General features: G+C 37.8%; 1 protein-coding gene and 1 long non-coding RNA gene across 2 annotated transcripts; both read left to right on the top strand.

The window, feature by feature from the left end:
- Positions 1-842: 842 nt before the first annotated feature.
- LOC122990494 lies at positions 843-5,785 on the top strand. The gene is made up of 4 exons (XR_006405382.1): positions 843-1,226; positions 2,147-2,185; positions 2,938-3,054; positions 4,149-5,785. It is a non-coding gene; the product is annotated as an uncharacterized LOC122990494 (long non-coding RNA).
- A 547-nt stretch (positions 5,786-6,332) lies between these two features.
- On the top strand, positions 6,333-24,061 carry LOC122990492 (F-BAR and double SH3 domains protein 1-like). Its single transcript, XM_044363860.1, has 21 exons — positions 6,333-6,435; positions 8,161-8,258; positions 8,423-8,468; positions 9,324-9,397; positions 11,554-11,698; positions 11,954-12,090; positions 12,897-12,960; positions 13,234-13,362; positions 14,502-14,624; positions 16,442-16,537; positions 16,655-16,771; positions 17,496-17,600; positions 19,137-19,292; positions 19,626-19,754; positions 20,440-20,523; positions 20,636-20,780; positions 22,029-22,129; positions 22,521-22,640; positions 22,722-22,836; positions 22,929-22,984; positions 23,116-24,061. The coding sequence occupies exons 1-21, from the start codon at positions 6,415-6,417 to the stop codon at positions 23,164-23,166; spliced, it is 2,112 nt and encodes a 703-aa protein (XP_044219795.1). The 5' UTR covers positions 6,333-6,414; the 3' UTR covers positions 23,167-24,061.
- The last annotated feature ends 101 nt before the right edge of the window (positions 24,062-24,162 follow it).

Raw genomic sequence — 24,162 nt, 5'->3', positions numbered from 1 at the left:
ATATTTTATTTCATATAAGTAATGTCAGTGTGTCACAGACACACTGACATGTGTGTGTGTTGCAAGACAGGAAGTGATATTGTGAGTCATTGCACGTAGTGGAACTTTATTTTGCACCTGTAAACAAACTCACCATCGCTTCTTTTTTTCAGACCTATTGCTTTTTATTTTGGATTTTTTTTTTTCAAATTGCCTTGTCAGTACAGGAAAAGACAAACATCAATGTTTCAGCTATTTCTTTCTTGATTGTGCAAGGTTCATTATGACATTCAGTGTCTTTATATAGGCTGACAGAGTAATCAGCTGTTAACGATGGACCATTTAGAAATAGAACAAAGAGGACAGCAAATGCTCTGAAATTAGACGTACATTTCTTACAAATTTTTAAAAGTGCAGTGTGTAGAATTTAGTAGCATCTAGTGGAACAGACTTAGCAGAAATAGAATATAATATTCATAAGTATGTTTTAGTTAGTGTATAATCCAATGAAAATAAGAATCGTGTTTTCGTTAGCTTAGAATGAGCCCTTTATATCTACATAGGGAGTGGGTCTTCTTCCATGGAGGTCACCATGTTGCACCGCCATGTTTCTACCGTAGCCCAGAGGGGACAAACCAAACACTGGCTCTAGAAAGGACCCTTTGCTAGTTTCGCAGCCACCATAGGTTCTTCTACATGCTTGGAAGGGGAGGGAGAGGGGAGGGATGTTCATTTGGTTACAATCTGCAATGTCACTGCTAGATGAAATCTTACACACTGGTCCTTTAAGTAATCTAGCATGAGGAGAAAAAAAAAACGAATTGTCCACGCTAAATTAATTTAATTTCATAATTGAGGTTTCTTTTCACTTTTCCATTTGTTAATAGTCATAGCACAAATGTTTCTTGTTGCTTATTTGATAATGAGAAGGCAGTGTTTGAGTATGTCTAGGGGTGTGACGATGGTTGAGGAGGGCTTTATAATGTCACGGATATTTAGTTGCTTAAGACTTTTCAGTGCCATTTCTAGACGCACCTTTCTCATTATCATACAAGCAACAAGGACCACTGATAATGTTGGTGGTGCTGTGGGTGTAATACATAGATGATTAAACTCTCTGCTCGGACTCTATTTGGCATTTTGTTTTGTTTTTTCACTTGCGGCTTAAACAAGTGTGATAATTCAACTTTGTTTCTTGTTTGGATTGACAGCACTGTCGGAAGAACTGCAGCACAGTTCCCATTGCTGTGAGTACTATGGTCTTCTGTTGCTTTAACAGACTTTTACTCACATTTCTGTCACTTTCTCTATCACTTTTTTCACCAGTTTTGGCTTTTTCCTTTCCATCGTAATCTGAAGTCAGAATCTTGAAGTGTTACAAATTCAGTTTTTTCACAACAAAATGATCCCAGCAGTGGAACACAGCCTTGGTGTTTTATACGATGTTGTAGGTGTTACATAAGGCACAAATAGCTCTTCTGATTTATGTTTCGTGTATGTATGCCTACAAGAATGCATTGAGGAAATCACAAAAGTAGAAATATAATGTAATTTATCTGTAAAATCACAAGAAAAGTATAATGTTCATTTTTACATACAGAGAATGTTATGAAATATGAACTAACAAGCAAGAATGTTATTTTCACCATGTCAGTGTGAAAATAACTGACAGTGGAAAAGCAAAAATGTTCAAGATTGAAATCTGTAGACTTTGTTGCTCTATTCTGCAGCGTGCAAACACCACGCCATCTTCACCACTTCCTATTTGCTTTGCTGTTATCTCATCTGAACCAATTTCAGTTATTTGTGCATAGGTTTGTTGACTGGTAGATGCATTATTTTATTATTATTTCTTATTTTTTCCTACATTTGTGTGCAAATTTGTGTTAAATAATGCTTCTCTCACATTTGTCGTCATCAACCTCCAACTACATGGGCAAAATACATCTAATTTAATGTGAATGTATTTATTTATTCATTTGTAGTGTGTAAAAAAAGACCAGTTAGTTTAGTAAGTTACTTCCTAAATAAGAGTTACAAAAAGTTGCACTGTTAATTGTGGAAGGGTCTGATTACAACAATAGAGATACTTCAGACATGAGAGCTGGTTGAATGAGCTGAACTTGATAACATTTTGACATCATCTCTTTTTTAAAAATCTCTTTAGCATAGAGGATGCCGGTGTATGAACATGACTGCGTCAAAGGTAAGTGTTTTTTTGTGTGAGTGTGTTTGTGTGTGTGTGTGTGTGTGTGTGTATTACTAATCCTTTTGTAAATGTAGGTATGACTTTGTTTTATTTACATATGCACACAAGACAAAATATGTGTTTCGGGGTTGGTATTATTCTTGTAGTTTACAATGACAGGGAATTATGCGATTATGCTAACGTAACCAACACTATTGGTCATTTAACATTTTGCTTTGTAATTCAAGGTGCATTGTGTTGTTTTTTAATGTTATTCAATTTTTTCCCAGTTTACATCATTATTAAACAGCATTTTATCAAGTGTCAGGTCAGATGTGTCAACCATATTTTATATTACCTCTTATACTCTAAACATGTAATGTATTAGCAAGCTAACATTGTCTTTATCACGTAGATTATTTCAGTCAGCTACACAACTGTTACACCTCGCAGTTACTGGGTGTAAATATTTTGTAAAACTAAAATAAGATTACCCTTTTTACAACATACAGTTTTTGACCCCAAAATAGTGACATTTTAATGTACTAAATCATGACCTGGTTTCCCTAATGATAGCCACAGCCCTTTAACATCCTGGATGTCAGGATTGGACAATCAAGTACTGAATACTGCACAGAGATGACACTGGCAATGATTATTATAACACTGTAAACAAGCTTATTTACACATATGAAACAAAGCTACACAACAACCAATCTATCATGAGTATGAGTGTGTGCCAACAATGCTATGTTGTGTCTTCTGGAAAGGAGTGTTCCCATCCTGAGTATTTCATCCAAGGCCTGAATTCCCTGGACTCCCATCTGAATCTGACATTCACCAGAGTTCTGGTCAAGAAACTGGAGGCAATGAATAGAACCTGTAGGGTAAGTAATCATGGTTGCTGATAACACAGATATTACAACTATATTGTCATCAGTGTCGGGCAGTAACGCATCACTTAGTGACGTGTTACAGTAATAGATTTATTTTTTTCAGTAACAAGTAGTTTAAGGGATTACAATTTGAAATTCAGTAATTACTATCCCAGTAACACTTGCGTGCTTGTTGTTTTACTGGAGGGTTGATATCATTGTGATCTCTGTGATCAGTTTCTGTCTTATTCACATGTTGTGTGTTCTTAGTCGGCTTGCTAACATTAGCTACAGCTACACACTCAGGAATCACCTGACGCTGGTTTAGTTTTGAGTTGGAGGGTGTGTGAATCGTGCAGCTGAGGGCAGGACTTCTGGAGTGCTGTGTGCGGTCACTGAGGCTAGGCTAGGCTGCTGTCAGTAAATCCTTCCAAACTGTTTCCTGCATGCTTTTTAAACCAGTTATTTAAAGGCAACTTTGTCGGAGCTGACGGCTGAGTAACAAAAGCAAAGTAATGAGTGATGAGTAAAGTAACGTTATTACTTTTACAACGAGTAATGTGTAATCAGTAATTGATAAGAATTTTCAAGTAATTTGCCCAACACTGGTTGGTAGCATTGAACTGCGGCTCCCATCTGTTTTTTGTCAGCTCAAGTATATCAAAGATTAAACAAACCTTTAGTTATTAATTGTTGAAAGGCAGTTTTAGACGTATCAAAATATCATTATATGTTCAGATTATTGGCAAAACTGTAGCAATTGGCTGATAATGCCATTGCGCTGTGTTTTCACTCAGGTGGTGAATGGTACATCCATTTACCCATTTAGCAACTGAATTGGTGTAATGAGCTGAAATTAAAAGTCAGAGGGACAGTGTGCTATACTGTAAACTTGAAACAATTGCTACACTGATACCATATGAGAAAAGTACTATTCTCACTGTTGAGTAGCTACATTAGAAACATATGTTGCAATATGATATAATAAAGAAATGCAATAGAGTAATGAACTTACAGCTGCCTTATGTGAACAGAACAATTGACTAAAAGAGGCTAAGAAGCTCTGTAGAGTTACAACATTAATGTCCACATGTTTTTCCTTTTAGGCACACTTCACTTCGTTCTTTTTGGAATGTGACAAAGACAAAGTCATTTCACCAATAACCTTTCATGAGCAACTGAAAAGTCTGAAAGAGAGGCTCAACGTCCAGTAACCTCAGCTATCAACAGTGGACTCTGTTTCTTCAGTGGACCTCCTCATCGCCATTCTCAATAACTGATACTCATCCAGGGCTCACTGTGTCAATGAGTGAATCTTGGCAGCCATAATTACTTCCAAACATATTTGACTGAATTTTAGTAACAGTTGAGTATTTCAAGCAGCAGCATTTTGGATATTTAGTATGCACGATTTGGGATAAGACTGGAAAATTCTGGAAAAATATTTAGCATTCATGGAAAAAGATACTTTTGGCATAGGAAGTAAAGTAAGAAAAATAGAAGGACCAGACTTTGAAGAAAAGTCAAAAAATAAAAAATAAATGTAGTTTTGAAATTGCCATATAAATGATTTCCTGGGACAGTCCTCCTCACCAGAAAAATGACAGCATTGGTCAATTGTTCAAATGGTTTAGAATCTAGTTTGACAAGAAATATTAACTCAAGGGCCATTTACTATCTTTTTTTCCTGAACTTTTCCCCTCTAGCTTAAACAGAGGAGGAAATGTGTCAAATTGCTGTTTCCAAGGTCAACAATGAACTTTCACACCAAGATTGACATATTTCACTATCAACTATTTACTGTAAGTATCATATGTAGAATGGGACTGAAACAGAGTCCTGTTGAAAGACAAAAGAAAAAGAAAAAGACAAAAAAAAAAAAAGCCTAGCCAAGAACAAAATCTGCAGGTCCTTCAGGTCTTCTGGTTGCCTAATGATTTCGTTGATATAATACTTTTTATACTGCAAAGTGCTTCACAAGCGAGACAAACAATATAGTCAAAGACATGGCTTCACCTGAAAGGAATAGGGTATTGAGTAAAATATCAGTATAAGCAAATCTGCAGAAACAGGTATTCAGGAAATGAATGATCAAAACTTAATTTTTCTCATCTCTAGGTGAAGATGCATCATATATTTAGTTAGTAATGAGTTACTGCACTGTATTATCAATAAGCAAATACATCTATCAAATCAGTTAGGAGTTATTGAGGTATCACCCAAAGATAAATCAAACACTACCTCTTAATATGCTGCATGATTGATACTCAGATGTATGACAGCTGTACTTTTTTTGTGGATATCAACCTGTTTGTTGTTGATAATATTGATGCTGAACATGAAATATGATGTATGTTAGCAAATGTGTTGTTTTTTTTTACCTGTTATTTATTTTATTTATTATTATTTATTATTAATTATCTTTATGTTAAGGATACATATCACCTCATGTGCCTATTTATTGCTATTTATCTCCATAACTTATTTGGATGCTTGTGGGAAAAACACTTGAATACAATTGACACTGTAAAATATACAACGTGTTTTACCTACACGGAATACTGATCATTATACTGTATGAAGACTGATCCACCTGAAGTGCTGTACTGCCATGATTTGATAACTCAGGGTTCAAACTAAGCCCATCCTTTCCAAATGAAATTGTCTTTGTTCATGCCTCGGGTCTCTTTTGTAACCCTATTTTGTTTTTTTCTTGTGAATCAATATGTAAACTCTTCCTTCTTTCTGCACAAATAAAAATATGATCATATCATTAATCCAGTGTGTGGGCTTGTTTTTATAATCACTTCTTAACCTAACTAGCATTTATATCTGAAAGAATATAAATAAGGCCATGTGAAAAAAAAGCTGTGAAAGAAGGAAGAAGCTAGAAAAAAGTATTCTGCAATAAAACTTTGAATCGAATTTTGCAAATAAAATCTGAATTGTGAGAAAACTGTCCAAACCCACAGGAAAGAGTCAGGATTTGAAGAGAAGAGACAGTAGACAGCAGGTTTTTAAATGCAATTATTTAAGATAAAACATTTACGATAAATATTTTAATGGCATAAGTTTCACTTTAAAGGTAGAATTCTGAAAACATGCATGTGGTTGAGTGCTGACAATGAAGAGGAGTTTCAAATGTTAACATGAAGTGACTGGACTCTTCTGCCCTCTATAGGTCTTCTTCAAGACAGCACCAGAGGGAAGGAGGCAGAGAGAGAGAGAGAGAGAGAGAGAGAGAGAGAGAGAGAGAGAGAGACAATAGCACATGTGCATATGTGAAAATACTGAGGAAGTAGCAGAGCACAACAGCTGAAACAAACAGACAATAACGGAGAGAATAGCAGAAAATATCAGCATCCAGCAACCATGCAGCCACCACCCAGAAAGGTAAGCTGGTGCTCAGAGTATAATGTGGAGTTCTGTGGAAGGAGAGTTGAAAGAGGGCTTACACATGATGGTACTTTGTGTCTCTGCTACTTTCATTTCTGTTCGTCCAGCCCACCTTCCTTTAAAGTTAATACTTTTTAAATAAAATTTTAAAGAGCAATGAAAACATTGATACTTCAATAATTACATTTTACATAACATGCTTACAAATGTGTCTAGATATAAGTTTATATATTGTATATATTGTTGCATCTGTCTACAAGTACCAGAAATATATTTTGGCCCATTGAGTGAATGCCAGAGCATGTACACTGACTCCTAAAGGTTCATAAATGTAGGTTTCTACATTTATGAAATGTACAAGGTCATTTAGGTATTTGAGATCATTTTGTGTGTACCTGATACAGATGTTACATTTTGTACTCTAGTCAGAGTTGGACTCAATATCATTCAATTCAGCGCAAACGTTTTCTCAGTTTCTCTGCAGTCATAACAAGGAAAGTACATATTTGTGACTAATGTCAGTCAGGTCAGGTTTTTTATCACCATCTTTGTCACACAAGACTGGTTGATGGAGAAACCTTCTTTTAAATGAAAAATAACTTAATAAATAATGAATTGAATGTAACAAAAAATGGCACTACAAAACTGTCAACTACTGAAAATGTGACTGTGAATTTGATAATATGTTAGCTTAATGTTAATTTGCTCAAAACAAAAGTGACTTTGTGGTGTGGAGGGTTCGTCTTGGGTTTAAATTTCCACCATTGACCAATATACCTATATATTTAGAGAGACTTTTGACAGTTGCAGGAAAATCACAAAAGTAATCATGCAGTCTGTTGCTGTAATTAATTACTTTACCTACCTTACCTACAAACCAGTGAGGTGCTCTAGTTCCAGGGATCTGATATTTTACATGCTGGCTCACTGATGTGATGGGAAACCCAATGGAACAGATTCATAATTAATGTTATTAATTGCACCTGTGCTATTCAAGTCAAATGTCTGCCATGAAAACGTTTCTATTGACTTCTAAGGAGCACATGGAGGAATCTATTGTTTTAGCTAATGCCATTTCAAAAACCTCTCTGCTGAAATATAAAATGCAGTGGGAAAAGCCACTGTGGACAGTCAGTCACATTTAGCGTCTGAAAACATTCTTGAAAAGACATTTTTTAAAGCAGTTAGCTTATCCTCTGTAGAGGCACCGCACAGCACCACGTATGTTCTGTCAGCATAGTGGGGCTACAGGATAATGGCCCTCCCACATGACTTGGATGTATTTAATAGTTTCCTAGCTCATGATACCTGATGTGTAGCCTATTTTGTCACTTTTGATGTAGGCTACCTGCTATGAGATTTTGAGCTCATGTAGGCCCTGAACCTACCTCTCTAATAGTCACAGAGAAACTTTTGCCTGATTTAATGTAAAGGTGATGTAAAGATGAAATTGATAGAATTAAAATGATAAAATTTACATTCTTAAAGAAGAAGTTTCTGATAAGGTAAAGCTCAAATATCACTCACTGACACATCTCAATAGATGAGTTGAGAAAGTAAACAGAAGCAGACCAACACTAAGTACTCCTACAGTTTTTGAGTCAACAGGCAGTTCACTAATGGGGTTTGATAAACCTGACTGATTATGATTTATCCTCAGAGCTGTCCCTCTTTGTTTGTGTGTGTGTGTGTGTGTGTGTGTGTGCGTGTGTGTGTGCGAAGGTGAAAGAGAGCCAGCAGGTGAAACTGGTATTCTCAGAACAGCTCAGCAAATTGCAGAACAAGCAACATCAGGACACTGAACTTCTGGAGGAGATAAGGTACAATACTTCTTCAGACTGTGAATATTTGCATGACATTGGATTATATAAGACAGAGGGTGATACGCGGGGAGATCAATACAGAGACGATGATTGAAGGGCAGTGTTACATTACATGTCTGTCTATGTTGCGTGTGTTGGGTTTTGTCTGTGTGTTCCCCAAGGTCCTTCAGTAAGCAACGAGCAGCCATCGAGAAAGAATATGGTCAGGTGAGTGCACACACAAACAGGCCAACTATTCTAGTCCACTATTAGATCTATTACTGGCACCTTTCATTTTTTTTTTCCTGGAAATGCTCATCATTTATCGATTAGAGGCTCCATGTCAGCACAGTACCTGAGTGCTGTGGTGTTGTTTGTTCACTCATGTGATTGTATGTGTGTGTCTGTATGTTTCAACACTCTGTTATGCTATCCTAACTAGGCATTTATCAGTGTTTCTCCTCTCTTGCCATGTCTTTATTTAACCTCTCACACTGGATGTTCTCAGTTTCCACCATTTCGGCAAAGCTCTCTGAGGAGCTGTATGTGTTTTCACACAATTTTGGGGAATGTGTCACGTAACTATGGTGTGATCATCGGATAAGTTTGTGTGTGTGTGTGTGTGTGTGTGTGTGTGTGTGTGTGTGTGTGTGTGTCTATGTGTGTCCATACTAATGCTGACAAATGTATACTCAACATGTAGGGTACCCAACATGTATTTTCAAACGAGTCTACATCCACATTAGTGATTTTGTGAGGCTAATTAGCACTTGAAAGTGTAGTTGAGGCTCATGGAAATGTCTGGTGTTGGTATTTGGTCATAAACAAAAATATTGGACAAATTAAAATTTTGACCTGACAATTGTGAATGGCTACAAAGATCTGTAACATCATACTAAAACAAGGGTAATGCAGTAACAATAGAGTGACAACAGTGACAAAATAGAGTCAAAGGACTAACAAATAATAATACTATTCATCCTATTCATACTATCTCAAGTAAAGCACCTTGTGTTTTCAATAAACTACATTTTACTGTCTTTTCTTGGGGTTGTGATGTTATGCTAAACGGTGCAATTTCAGGCTCTTCAGAGGTTAGCTGTCCAGTACCAGAAGAGAGACTGGCAAAGAGGAAATACAGATGCTATTGCTTCTGGGTAATACACACACACAATCTTCTCATCAGCTGTTTTCGTTTTGTTTTTTCAAGGGTAATTTCATCACAAAACCAACCTCTAGTCTAGATTCTGAACATATCTGGCTGCTATGATGTCATTTTCAAGTGTGGGAAGTTGTGTTATCTATGTATCAGTTCCATGTTGTGTCATTTTGCAAAGAACAGTTGCGGTTGAGAGTAGATTGTTGTTTATGAAAAGACCATATGTTGCTTTTAAGTGGTAAAGCATCATAGCTTATAGACAGAGGAAAACTCCATGACACCTACAGTTTTCTGTAGGAGGTATACAGTTTATGTTTGTACCGTTAAAGGGGAATAAAGGGGAAGGATACAAGAGAAAATATACAGCTAACTCAAGACATACTTGTATAACTTGTAACTTGTGACCTTCACAAAATTTAGTTTTAATGTTTAGAGGGATGATTTGACACACTTGACCCTCACAATAGACGAATGCAGCCAATGTGTTGAGCTCTGAAGCGCTGCTGCGATTACTGTGGTGGCAAAGTGGAACTAAACAGAGATGTTTGGTTTTGGTGTGAATGTGGAAGTCCTTCAGTCTCTAAGCACTAGTCTGAAAGTGGTTTTGACACAGACTTTGGCAAAAAAAAATAACATGAACGTAGAGCTTGTGTTAGTGCTGTGTGGAGTAGCCAGTTAAACACAGGAGGGATTATATGCTAGTTTATGATTTAAATCAAACTGCATGATTTCCTGCATTGTAATCAGAAGAAATGCATCATTTAAAAAAAAAAAATGGAAAACAAGTTAACAAGTGATTAGCAGGGTGGTGGTATTTTAGATTATAACCTTATTTTATGGTCTTTCTATGCCGTTTTCAACATATAACCAGTTCTACAGGATCTCTTGTGAAGATTTCTCGGCAAAAGCATTTCAAATGTGAAATCCTTTACAGACACTACAATGTTATATGCAGGTTCTCAAGTGAGGTGCCACTGCAGTAATGGCAGCTTGTCTACTTCCACCTTCAACCTGAATTTGTCTATAAAAGAACCCCAACAAAAATATCTGGCCTATCAGGACACCCCAGACAAGGTCATGGTCATAGGAGGGTAAACAGCCACGTCAACCCTCTCACAACAGGGGGTGTCCATGACAATCCAAATCGCCAATTTTGTAGCTAATGTGATGAGCTAACTTGTTAGCTATGCCTCAGTCCCCAAAACTAAATAAAAAACAAAGGTTATGACCGGAACAGGAATGTGACAATAGTTATGTTGTGATAACATGACAACATGGGAAAAACGATGAGATTACAGATTAGTTTTAGTTTAGTTTTTAGCTAACATTAGCCAGGCAGCATAGACAGGTGTGCCAATGCCAGAACTCTAAATTGACACAACACTTCGGAGTTACCAGGCAATGACTGTACTGTACTTACATACAGAAGAGGAAGTAATTAAAGTTATGAAACACTAAACATATTATCTGACATGTCTATTAGAAATGAAATTGTTAACCAAATAAGAAAATAAAAATGGTGATGTGCTTAAAGCATAGTGTAAGGGTTTATAATTATTTTGACATTGTGTGGGTCAGCTTGTTTGCTGTCTTAGTTTGATGGGTCTCAGTGCTCAGTGGACAGAGGATGTGCTAGTTTGGTGCAGGGTGTAGTTTTTAGGGAGATGGTTAACGGCTACCAAATAAGGATGCAGCTCCCAGTAACTCCAAAGTTGTTTTATCTACATGTTACGTTAAGCAAGCTGTTGATGGTCAGTAAATACCTCCAAAACGTTGGCTGAATAAACCATAATGTCTTGTTTTATATTTTCACACATGTTAAATACAGAAGATGTAACATAGGTGTGAAGACTGGGGTTGTTTAGAGGCACTTTGACAGAACTAGGTGTAGAACTAGGAGTGAACAAGCATAATAATTAGTAAAATGTAATGAATAATTGATTAATTTTTTAAGTGACGTAACTTGCCTAACAGTGTTGTCAATATTAGGTGTACAAAGTAAACAATATGCACTGTAAGCTTTTCATGTTACCAGTAATTATCAGCTTTAATTTACAAATGTATGGTGAAAAGTGCACAATACAATTGAGACATCAGGAGTTCTTGATGTCAGTACTGATGTGCGTGCATGTGTGTGCGTGCATGTGTTTTCAGCAGTGTGTTTGGGGTGTGGCGATCTGTGGTAGATGCCACAGCTCAGACAGCCGCATCACGACTTGCTGCCACAGAGGAGTATCGCAGACTGATTGGACAAGCCTCCAGAAGTCTTCGCAATGCAAAGGACGTCCGAGCAAAGAGAGTGAGACATGCGCACGCATGCACACACAAACACACACACATGCACACACATAAGCAGTGATCAAATACTGAAAATATGTAGACACTCATTATGTGTCATTTTAATAACTACAAATAGATTAATAAAGCAAAGGAGCACTATTTAATTCTCTAAAACCCTACAGTGTGACCATGAAACATGAACCAAAGGGCATCGATGGCTGAATGAATTATTTTGGGGTGTATGTGTGTGTGTGTGTGTGTGTGTGTGTGTTAGGGTCTGGAGAGGCTCCAAAGGGTACAGGGTGAAGTGATGGATTCTCTGCGTGAGCTACACAGGATCAAGAAGAGCTACCACCAACTCAGTCACATTGCCAATGTTGCTAGAGAAAAAGCTGCTGATGCACAGGCCAGGTCAGTGTGCACTAGTGCATGTCTGTTTGTACGTGTGAGAGAGCAAAAAATATTTGATGCTAAACCATGGAAAAGCCAGTGTTGTCTGCTGAAAAGAGCCTGGTGGACAGCTAATGACATCTGCGGAATTCAAGCTGCGAATTAGTTCATAGGCAGTTAAAAGATCTGAGATGTGCTGTAGCTTTTGTGGGTGTCAAATTTGTGGAAAGAATTGTGAGATCGCAAACTACCGTGTTGTTAATGGTTAAATTCTGCATCAGAGTCACAAGGTCACTTCCTGTTCCACTTCCACTTCCATATGACATATGATGATATCATCAGAACATGATGTGTGAAGTCGATACAGGTCTTGTCAGCATTCAGATCACAAAACAACAAAGCAGAAATATGGGGAAAAATGTTAAACTATCCAAACAAAATTAAATGTCATTAATTATAAAGAGGAAATATGAACAATAAAGTATGTATTGAAATGTTGAAATGTAGTGCATCACACAGTACCACTGAAAATACACTTAATACAGTTCAACTAGTATTGACTTATTTAACAATTGTTTAGTCTAAAATGAAAATGATGGCTGGAGAAACTTTTATAACAAAATTAATATAAAAGACATTGAAGTTCTCCAAGTTTAAGTATTTCAGTACAGTATTTCCTGTTTTAAATGCTATTTAATGAAAACATGAAGTTAAGTCAGAGTTTACTGCATGTATTGAAATGAACTTTCAGATAATGTGTGGCTACACTCTGTATGTCTTTTGTTATGTCTTATATGTTAGCAATATGTTTTCACTTTGTCTTCCAGAGCAAGGAAGAGTGAGCATGGGATTTTCCACTTTAAAACCGGAATACATAAGATGACTGCTAAGGTATGGAGCTGAAATGAACTATTGTAAAACTTTCTTCTTCTACTTTTCTGTCTCCAGCTGCTATACCTGCTGGCAGTGTTAAAGTAATGATCATTTACCTTGTCATCAAGCTAACGTATAGCTGCATTAATACATTTGGGACACTTGGGGTTGTGAAAACATCGAAACAAGTGGTCTGTACACTCCATATTTGCTCCTTTTTCCAAGTTGAGGCTATTTTGCATTTCACTTGAACCAGCTTTAAAGAGTATTATTTTACATGTGTGCATTCAGCTCAGCGCCAGGCTGAAAGAGTGTGATGACCGTTTGACTGAAGTTCGCAACGAGTATCTGCTGGCGTTAGCAGCAGTCAACACCCATCAACTACACTACTATACCGATGACTTACCACGTATTATGGAGGTAACAAACACGCACACAAACACAGACAGATAATGAACCGGAGAAAGAGACGCTTGAACCATTTTATCAGTTGTGTATCTGATAAAACACTGACCACATCATTTCCTGGTATATTTCAAACTGTGCACATTGCACAAGACTACTTTTTTTTGTAACTTTTCCACACTGACATCATCACCAGGTAATAATACGTAATTCAACATTCCTCCCTCTTATGTTGGACTTTCCAAACAAACTCCTACCTCCCACTGTCTCTGACACTGAACTGCTCATACACGTGTACTTTGTTTAACCCTCATCCTACCAAGGACTACAGACTGGGGTTCCAGGGAACCACAAGAAACCACCATCATGGCAAAACTTATTTCTTCCCAACCATTATCAGTTATGTAATTAATGTCATCTGAAAAAAACAGAGCATTATTATTCTAGGAAAATTACAGTTAATTTGCATATTGTATAAAACAAAAAAAACAAAACTTTATTTAATACAAAGTGCAGCTTTTATCCCAGTACAATCTTTCCACAAAAGCTTCAAAATGACTGACAGAACCCCAATACATTGGTGTTTTTAAAAAGCACTGATTAAAACAGAAACAGAAAACAATTATATGAAGTCATTAGGAACAAATTGATTGACAAAATCATGAAAAATTGAGATGATAGATTAAAACACCTGTGAGATATGACACAAGGTATACCTCTGGGGTCTGTGGGTACCCCAGGCGATAGGATTAAGGTAAAAAAAAAAAAAAAAAAAGAAGTAGGAAACTTCACAGGAGATAAAACTGACTGTTCTTGATTCACTCTTTACCTTCAAAGGGAAAGTAAAGGAGCAGTTGCCAGTTGTTAACATTTTTCTAACCTTTATTAATGGCAGCACAGTCAACAGACAAAGGCAAAGGCACAACACCACAACAATGGTCAATACAAAATAGTACTGGCTGTTTTTTGTGTATCTGGGCATATACTGTATAGTCTGTTGTTTGTACTGTACTTGAGAACTTGGAGGTGATAGGTATCTTAATGCACAATGAGGTGGGTCCTCTAGTATGTTAGTCTGGCCATGCATATGAGATAAAACAGTGGTGAACATATCCTAACTGCTGAATATCTCTTTTCCTCTTTTTTTCCTAAAGCAAATGGATGGTGATATTTATGACAATTTGAGGAGCCATTTCACCCTGCTGTGTGGGACAGAGATGAATACCTGTCTGGCAGCACACAAACAGTACAGCAGGATATGGGACAGTGTGGCTAAGGTATAGGTGCATTTGTATGTGTGTGTGTGTGTGTGTGTATGCATATTATAATTGGAAGTGTTTGTTATAGACAATTCTGAGCTGGTGGCACCTCACTAAAAAACCTGCATATAACACTATAATGAGTGTAAAGGATTTCCTTTTTAAGCGTTTTTGTCAAGAAAACTTTCCAGGAGATCCTGTTGAACTAGTTATATATTGAAAATATATCAAATGCCAATAAAATAAAGATAATAATATAGAAAACATTTCTGTTCTGTGCTGTTATCAGCTGCTAACAATAACAAACAAAAAATGAACAGCCACAAGCTTCTGCTCCATGGAATCAACTTTACTTTTATAAGTCTCCATTAAATCCTCATGTTTTGCTTGTATTCTGGGCATCATGCCAACTAACCAGAGGACAAAGTTACATTTCCTGGCTGAAATTCACTCTCAGTATCATGTGTTTCTGATTTTAATTAAATGACGCATTTCATCCGATTACAATTCAAGAAAACAGGCATTTAAATGATTTCATTCATAAGCTAGACAGTAATTCCTGCTGGGCTTTTATGAGCTACTGCACACAGCACTTTCACATCCAGACTGTGGAGGTCAGACAGAAGCACTACATTAATGTCATTTTTTTCCCAAAACCTGCATCAGAAGCAATTTCACACTAATGTTTAAAGACTAAATAACTACCACATTCACACAGACTACATTCATCTGTCGACCGTGTTCCACTCTGACATCGCAGTAATGGCTTCAGAAAGAAACACATACATCAGCCGCTGGATTCATCTAAAGAGTGTTGATTAATATGAGGGTATGAGTACAAGTGTGCTTAACTACTGTATGTGTTTGTGTTTTTTGTGCTCTTATGCTACATTCATATCACATTGGAATTACCGTAATGGCCAATATTTGACTTGTAAATAGCATTAAGTTGTAATGAAGACAAGGAAACTTGGATCTGATATATATACGACTTAATAATAAAAAAGTGCAACAAACATGGATGTCTCACATCCAGCAAACTCCTCATTCAAGGTCCATAGTTCCATATTTCATGGATATAGAGCCATATTGTCAGTGCACAGTATTTTCTCTGCAATCATACAACCATCTTGATGTTTTGTGGTGAATCTGTCCATCCCATATGACATGAACGCAGCATTGCGTAACAATAGCGAACCCACTGCTCTAACTTTAAAGATATTAGAATATGTGACATGCCTTCAATAATCAATGTCTATTCAAATCTGTCTGAATTTGATACATAAAAATGATCCCACAGCGACTCCTGAGACGCCAGACACAAGACATTTCTCACCTCCTCTCTAGAGGACATGCAGCAAGGGGCAGAGGGGTTACAGGGAAGGTGACAGACAGGGAGAAAGAAGGGAAGGAAGGAGAAAAACATAAAAGAAGAAGACCATGTTTAAAGTAAGGACAGATGGAAGTGAGAGAACAGGGAGTAACAGATGTTTTTGGTTGGATGGTCAGGGAAGAGGAGGGGGGCGAGAGTCACTGGTACAACTAGGCTGAAGTTTCAGAGGGAACAGAAGTTTACAGAGGGAAATTCAACACATAGCCAAAATGTCTGAACTCACAAGTGAGTGCAATTTGAAGGGAACACTTCAACAGTTGTTCCTTTCAAAATGTGAGTGGGTAGAAAGCATTTTAGCACCTTGGTTTTTTTTTTGCTGGCCCAGACGAGCAGACGTGAAAACACTGGATTTTTTTTGTTCACTTACATATGTTTTGTAAGCGCAAACTCAGTCCATCTTTTTGATTTGGTGTCGTGACATGATTGGTTGTTGTGTTGTCAGGTGACCAGAGAGAGAAACGTGCAGCAGTTTCTACAAGAATCAGTTTCCTTCAGCAAAACACCTGAATTCAGCTTCCAGCCAGCTCCACGTGACAAGGTGTGTTTGTGTGTGTGTGTGTGTGAACATCAGGGGCTGCAGGACAAATGATGCACTAATGTACTATGCAGTTGTTTAAAAAATGAAAGATACTTTGTTTGTCTGTCTTGTGTTCAGGTGTCTGTTCTGCAGGAGGTCTGTGCTTTAGAAGGGGAGGGCTGTCTGGTTAAGGAGGCCAAGAAATGGGCTTCCAAAGCTGCTAAAGACTATAAGATCGTCACCCATGGAGAGAGGGTGAGACTTTGATGTCAAAGTTAGAAAGTCAAGATACTGCTGTGGTTATTTTCACTTGCTCTTTTTTTGTATTATTTTTATTCAGTTTTGGTTGTAATATTTAAAGGACAGAGTCACACATTTTCAGGTCTGTCTTAAAACAACAGTCAGGTGCCCAGATGAACATTGAAACATGTTTTTCTTGCTGTAATCATTCCTCCTGTTCATCCTGACCATACAAGATTCTATCATAATGCACTTACAATATAAGTGATGGGAGACAAAATCCACAGTCCTCCTTCTGTGGAAAAATGTATTTAAAAGTTTATGTGAAGCTAATATGAAGCTTCAGCGTCCAAATGAGTCAAATCAAGTAGATATCTTTCAACGTTACAGTCTTTTTAGTGCCAAAATCCCTCTTTTTGTTACTATACTTCCACCACAGCTCAACATTCGATGTTAAAAAGACTGTAAGCATGGTAGATATCCACTTGATATGACTAACTCAGACTGCTGAAGCCTCCTATAAGCTTCACATCAACTTTTAAATGCATTTTTTTTTGATGGAGAAGATAAAGAGTGACATGGAAAACTGTTCTGTGATTTTGCTGTTTTCATCTTTTTTATAAAATTAAATTAGATGTTAAATGTTAAAATCATTTGAAGTTAAGTCTTATATATTTGTAATTCCTTGTATATTTGTCTGCTTTGCTCTTTGTCTCTGTGCGTCTGCGGTCTCCCTCAGGCCTTAAGGACACTAGAGAGTCGGTTGAAGCTCTTGTCGGGGGAGACGGGGCTCAGTGTGGAGCAGAAGATAGCGGAGGTGCAGGACAGCGTCAGGAAAGCCAGGGTACTTGTTTTTAAATTTGTTTTAAATGAGCTTTTTCTCCACACAAAAGCCAAAGTTCAAAATTCAACATCCAACTATCTATTGAATGTGCATTACAATTAACTTTAACTAATATTTCTTCATATATAGCTTAGTTCAGCAACATAGAATCATTCCTTACGATGTTTTAAACATGTATATCATGGCTTGAACAGCATCTCATCTGCAAATCAGATGAACTGTGGCTGGACCTGTTCACATGTGTACCTGTAGTTCACATTAAATACCCTGTTAAATAAAAACATTGCGGTGACACAAAAGTTTGCTTCTTCAACAGTAATGTGCTTCGTAAATAGGATTCATAAATATCTCCAATGTCTCAAACAGGGCCAACCAGACAGAGGCTGCCCCAGCAAGTGTCAGAAGAAGCCCCTGAATTTACAGAGAGTTTAGGTTTTATAAATTGCTGAAACCTGTTTAAAGGACACTGCACTCTATACTCTACATACAGTACTAACTACTATTTCTCTAAGAAGGGGCCCCACACTTTATTTACTTTTACATCTTCAGAGCCTCACCCTTCCTCATAAGCACAGTCATATATCTCTTCCTTGCAACTGCTTGCAAGCAGTTTCATATGCAGTATACTCGCATACTAACAAAGTGCATCATCATACATAGTCATATCAACATTCCAGTTCAAAGCAGAACAGCGCGTGGATGTGGTTAACACATTGTAGACCAGACCCACAGTATAACCTCTGTTAGAGTACATATATATATATATATATATATATATATATATATATATATATATATATATATGTATGTATGTATATAATTGATTCTGCAAAACCAGAAATTTCATCTTTTTATTCCTGTCCACACATTCTTCTTCCTTGTCAAAATCTGGTGCCTAACTACATTACCCACAGTGCAACCTGAGTCAATGTATTTAATTATACAGATTCAGGTGTGTTATGCTAGTAGTAGCTCTTGTAGCCTGGAGCTGCTAGCCTCCAGCAGAGATGAGGAGCAGCCACAGAGATCTGGTAACCTCACTTCTTTCTGATTCCACACCCCCAGATTTTGTCTTTTTTAAACTTGTAGTCTTCAGCATCAACCAACACTGACTCAAGTGACATCACTTGAGGCTGCTGATCAGATTTCGCACACATTACTTCTGGAGCCACAAAGGGCTTTATACTACTTTTTTTCACATATTCAGTAGTACTCCCCAACACCTGGAAACACTGTGATAAAAATATAGTATAAAAGTATAAAATCAGAGAAGTTCCACTTTAAGTGAATTTGAAGGTCATTAAAAAAAAAAAAGCAAATAGACTGATCTGAGTCAGCTGGGGTGATGGTTTCCTTAATGCATAGCAGAAAGTTGGAAAAACATGGATTAAAGTTAAGAATTCAAATTCTGTAGTAAAGGGACTTCTGCAGCTCTATTGACATTTCACATCTTACTATTCATAGAACAAAAGCCAGCTGCTGTCTGTCTGTCTGTATCTCTACAGTAACATGTTGCGTTGTGTCTCCCCGTCTCAGCTCAGCAGGGTGAAAGCAGAGGCCCGTCTGACTCTGTTGTCAGAGAGCGTCGCAGGGATTGAACTGTGGCTTCATAACGCCATGAACCAGGCAGAGGAGGAGCTGGAGAGAGAGAGACGGCTCAGTGAACAGAGGAAATCCACTGAGGACTTTTCAGTACGCAAACACACACATAAACACACACAGAACTCAGTTAGTCTTATGTTGAGCCCATCAGGACTTAAGATCCTTGGACACATTTTGATCCTGTTGGCTGAGGGGTGTGCATCATTTACAGATAATTGCACAGTTGTGACAAGGCTGCCTTGTCTCCATTCTAAATAATACGCAAAGCCATACATACACACTGTACATTAGCTTTACTAATTGCAAGAAGGAGCTAAGCTCAGAGGGAAAATACTGTCTGTCGACTTTGTCTTGATTCTCAGACCAGTGAGATACCAGCATCCTGCAATGAAAGCCCTCTTGTGTGTTCTGTGTGTTTTCCAGGAAGAGGAGTTTGAGCTGACTGACTTTGACGACTACGAAGATATGAACGGAGATATCTTTGCAGATCCAGCCTCAACATCTGCAGTGTGTGTTTACCCTGCAGCCTGCAGAGTTGTCTATAGCTACCAGGTAGTGCACAGTATTTAGAAGTTCAGAAGCATTCTAGCAGACCTCGTCTTACCAACCTCAGGATTGCCAGATACACAAACAGTGTTGACTGACAGCGGTGTATTGAGATTTCTGATATATTTTAAATAAGAGATAAATCATTGTTAAAAACCATGCAACTGTCAAATATGTCAACGTGTCGACTTGACACCTCTCTAACAGCTGTGGTGACGAACATTTGGGGAAGTAAAATTATGTCACAGGCACGAAAATGTTGAGAAAGCCCGTGTTACACATTGACAAATCAACAAGTCCAAATGAACAATTTGATCTGTATAGAAAGATATTACATATCAACTATATTTGCTGTTGGTAAAAAGACTTTTGAAGGTCATGCTTATTCTCCTACAGGGTGTGGGCCTCATCTGAAATCAGTGGAACCTATTGGTAATTCAGAAAAAATACAGAAAAAGAAAATATTGCAAAAAAAAAAACCCAAAAACCAACCCATTAGCATCTATTTGGCCACATTACTAGAAGCATCCTGCATGGTGTTTGGCCTGATGTTCACTCAGACATAAAGACAACTATAGGAAGGAAGGTAAAAACACTGTATACAGTTTTGCCTGTGTGAAGAGTAACACTGCTATGCACAGTTTCATTCTGTGTGCGCAGTACAGCAGCTGACAATTGTTACTTCCTGTAGGCTAGCCAATCAGATGAGCTGTCAATCATGGAAGGGGAAGAGCTTCAAGTGATTGAGGATGGAGACATGGAAGACTGGCTGAAGGTATCCAGACAATATCAGACTTTAAGTGAAACCTTTTTTTTAATTTGTCAGAAAGATGTTTTCCCATGTTTCATCTGTATCTCTGTATACCTCTTCACATCGTGCTGTCCAGGTGTGTAACTCGTGTGGTCAGGTTGGATATGTTCCTGAGCGGTACGTGCAGTTCTTGTGTTTACCAGCAGAAGACACCGTTCAGCTTGACAGTTCTTTCAGCTCCACCTCATCCACCGGAAATAAAGAGAGGGCAGGGAGCCGAGGTTAGTTATTTACAGTACACTACAACTGAATACATTGGCGTTTTTCTTCTTGTTACCTCACTTGGATGTTGTTCTCTTGACCACATACTGGGACTCTAAATGGTTACTTTCTCGCCTGAAAAAATATTAAAACTTAATAAATCGACATATTAACAGTCCTGCAGCAAAACTTACAGCAGCTGTCCACCTAGCTCAAAATCTCTGCCATTGCTGCTGTGGTGGCTTGGGGCCAGTGTTGCCAGATGGGAAATGTTAAAGTATTGTACCAGAGGCTTAAAATTATCGTATTTTGAGGAAAATTACCATACGCTGGTCATAACCAAGAGAACAAATAGGCGTAAATGTATAATTTTAGAAAACACTGTTTGCTGCCACTGCCTGTGCTGGCTGCAACACATGCCGTGTTCATGGATGCGCCATAAACTCATACTTTGAAGATGTGCTGTCACAAATAAAACTCAAAAAACATTTTTAAATTACTAATGTAAAATACTTTATCAAAAGAGGCATATCGGAGATAAAAACATGCATGTTAGAAGCTATGTAGACAGTGTGATGTTTAGATGTTGCTCTAGACATCTAGGCTAGTGTCCAGTTTGTTGCATCTTTCCTTTGCGCTGTAGATATGAGTTTTTAAATTTCCCACAGCACTGGAAGGTAGCAATTGATGCAAATTTTGGGACGTAGCAGATACAGGTTAGCCTGTACTAATACTGTCACAAAATGATCAAATTATCACACATTATGGGACTTTTGGCATTATTGGCAAAATAGTCATACAAATATGATAATTATCATACATCTGGCAACGCTGCTCGGACCAGCGCTTCTTCTTCTTCCTCTCATGTTGGACAGAGGGCAGACTGGACGCTACAGTGAACACTATTGCCCTTGAGGTACAAAGTGGTATTATGAGACAGGACGGGCTAGGGCTAGCTGGTTAACATGCTAAATTCAATAAATATCTCTGCAACACAATACATAGATGTCTTTGACAAAATGTCAAAACTGTTATTTCTTCACAGTCACTTGATCATTTTAGTTAATTTTTGAATGTTTTAAACATAAATTCTGGCCAAATCTCACATAGTGCACTTTTAAATGCTGTATTTGAAATACAGTGACATACACATACATGGTGATGTGGCAATACTAACATTTAATGTGTATGCAAAATGATTCAAAATCAGGCGGTGGAGTGGTGTGAACATGTGTGTGGTAATAATCCAGTCTTGAACTCTGTGTCAGGTGTGGTCCGAGCTCTGTACTCCTACCAGGCTCAGAGCGCAGAGGAGCTTTCCTTCCAGGAGGGGGCACTAATACACCTGATGCGCTGTCGACATGGAGAGGTGTGTGTTGTGTGTACCAATTCAAGGGCTGATTCCACATACATCATAGCGGGCTGACGGGAGCTGATAAATTTCATAAGATTTCTAATGCAGCTGAGAAATTACACCTTCTTTTGCTTAATTTTAGAGGAATCAACTCCATCAGGCACTGGTTACTTGTTTAGTGGAGTCAGTGGATTTGATATGAATTACTATGTGGTCTAAATGAGAGTTTTGATTGGCACTCCTGTAAACAAAGATTCAAGAGATGGTGCTGATATTGTCAGCATTTCATACCTTTCATTTGCTTTTTTATTTCATTTGCTGTATCATATACCATTTTTGTTCCAACAACCCAATATCACAACAGATTTCACATTATTTCTTTGAATGTTTTTTGTTTGTTTTTCAGGTGGATGATGGCTTTTGGGAGGGAGAGCTGAATGGACGGATCGGTGTCTTCCCATCGTTGGTGGTAGAGCTCGTCCATGATGAAGGGGAGGAGGAGGAAAAGGAGGAAGAGGAGGGGGGGGTGAGACTTTGCATATGTTACCCACGTAAACAGAACGATCCTATAAGTCAGTAAGTTCTATAATATTCATTTTTTCTCTAGCCTCTCCCCACTCCCGCCATGCCTCCCTTCTCTCCCCCGATCTCAATACCCTCAAACCAGGACAAACAGCAGGTCGTTCCCACAGGGCTGCCAAGGCTGCCAGACAACAAAATCGGTTGGTGTGTCAGTATTTCACACATGAAACATGTTAATAAAGGTGGAAACATCTGCCTGTGTGTTTATGTGTCTCTTCGTCTCTCCTGTCAGACACTGGAGGCAGCAGACACAACTCTCCAGATCTGTCCAGCAGCCGACTGAGACCAGTATGTAGTGTTAACAACAGCATAACAACAATGAAAAATTAAGATGTGCAATTGTAGAATTTATCTTCACACCAAAAAGGGTCAGTGATAATCAACAAACACATCTTTCTCCCAACTTTTTACTGTTTCAGTGCCGAGCACCACCTCCTCCTCCAACACAGAAGCCTTCGCCTCAGCCTTAAGACGAAGACTGGTGTGAAGGTTCACAAGAAGACGTGTCTTGTTATGAGTAAAGAGTCCCTGGTTTTGTTCCTTTTATTGTGTGTCAAATATTTATCAGTTGTTTTTAGCAGACAATATAGATACCAAAGTCATCCATGTGTCACTTCAGAGCAGTGGTATAAGCACCACATGAGCAGAGACAAACTGCAGTTGCTAATACAGATACAGTAGGAGCACCAACATGCAGTGTAAGGGTGAAACAATGCTAACATACAAGTTGAGTTATAATTTATTTATGCAGCGCCTCATAACTGTACCTTTAGCTTTTGGTTACTGAGCTATTACCACAATTATGTAACAGCCTTTACAGCTAACAAGCAGCACAGTTCAGATGCTAACTGCTAAGTGTATAAAACAGCAAAAAAAAGGGCAATTCTGACTGAAAAGAAAATGTAAAACAGTATTTTATTTGTATATACTTCTATATATTTTGTAGCCTTTAATAAACTGACAGGATGACATTAACATGTATCTCCATTACAGGCCATGTGTGGACTTCCAGGTCATGACTTTATTAGTATAAGTGTTAGTCTAAGAAAACATATTGTGAGAATATATTGTATGTGAGTACAGTTAAAATAAATATATGGATTTATTTGAACCTTTTTTTAAAATTTCATATCTGCTAAGATTATATAAGTTAATCATCAGCACCATTTTATGCAAAAAACACATTAATGCTCTTGTGCTGTGTTTATGGATTTAGTGACATTTATCTGTGGGAAAGTTTATCCACATGCAACATTATGGAAAAATTATGTGATTTGTTTCTACTTTTAGGACAATAGCAGAATGAGCTGTCATCGATTGTGTTTCATATAACATTAAAGTAATAGTTTGGCTCTTGTAATAAGATCTTGGTGTGACATACTGTACTTCTGATCAGCCACTGACTGATGACATCAAGCTCAACAAGGACAAAACACACACTTGCCCAGGTTTGAAAAGCAGAACTC

This window comes from Thunnus albacares, chromosome 10 (genome assembly GCF_914725855.1).
Source record: "Thunnus albacares chromosome 10, fThuAlb1.1, whole genome shotgun sequence".
NCBI classification, from domain to species: Eukaryota; Metazoa; Chordata; class Actinopteri; order Scombriformes; family Scombridae; genus Thunnus; species Thunnus albacares.
The sequence above is the reverse complement of the archived record's forward strand: the minus strand, read 5'-3'. Positions and strand labels throughout refer to the sequence as shown.

What these genes read in the sequence shown, in the direction of transcription:
- LOC122990492 (XM_044363860.1), top strand. Translation starts at nt 6,415, where the DNA reads ATGCAGCCACCACCCAGAAAG. An exon ending in ACAGCGTCAGGAAAGCCAGG is followed by an intron (nt 17,601 to 19,136) that starts GTACTTGTTTTT and finishes TCCCCGTCTCAG; the next exon opens with CTCAGCAGGGTGAAAGCAGA. An exon ending in AGGAGGAAGAGGAGGGGGGG is followed by an intron (nt 22,641 to 22,721) that starts GTGAGACTTTGC and finishes TTTTTTCTCTAG; the next exon opens with CCTCTCCCCACTCCCGCCAT.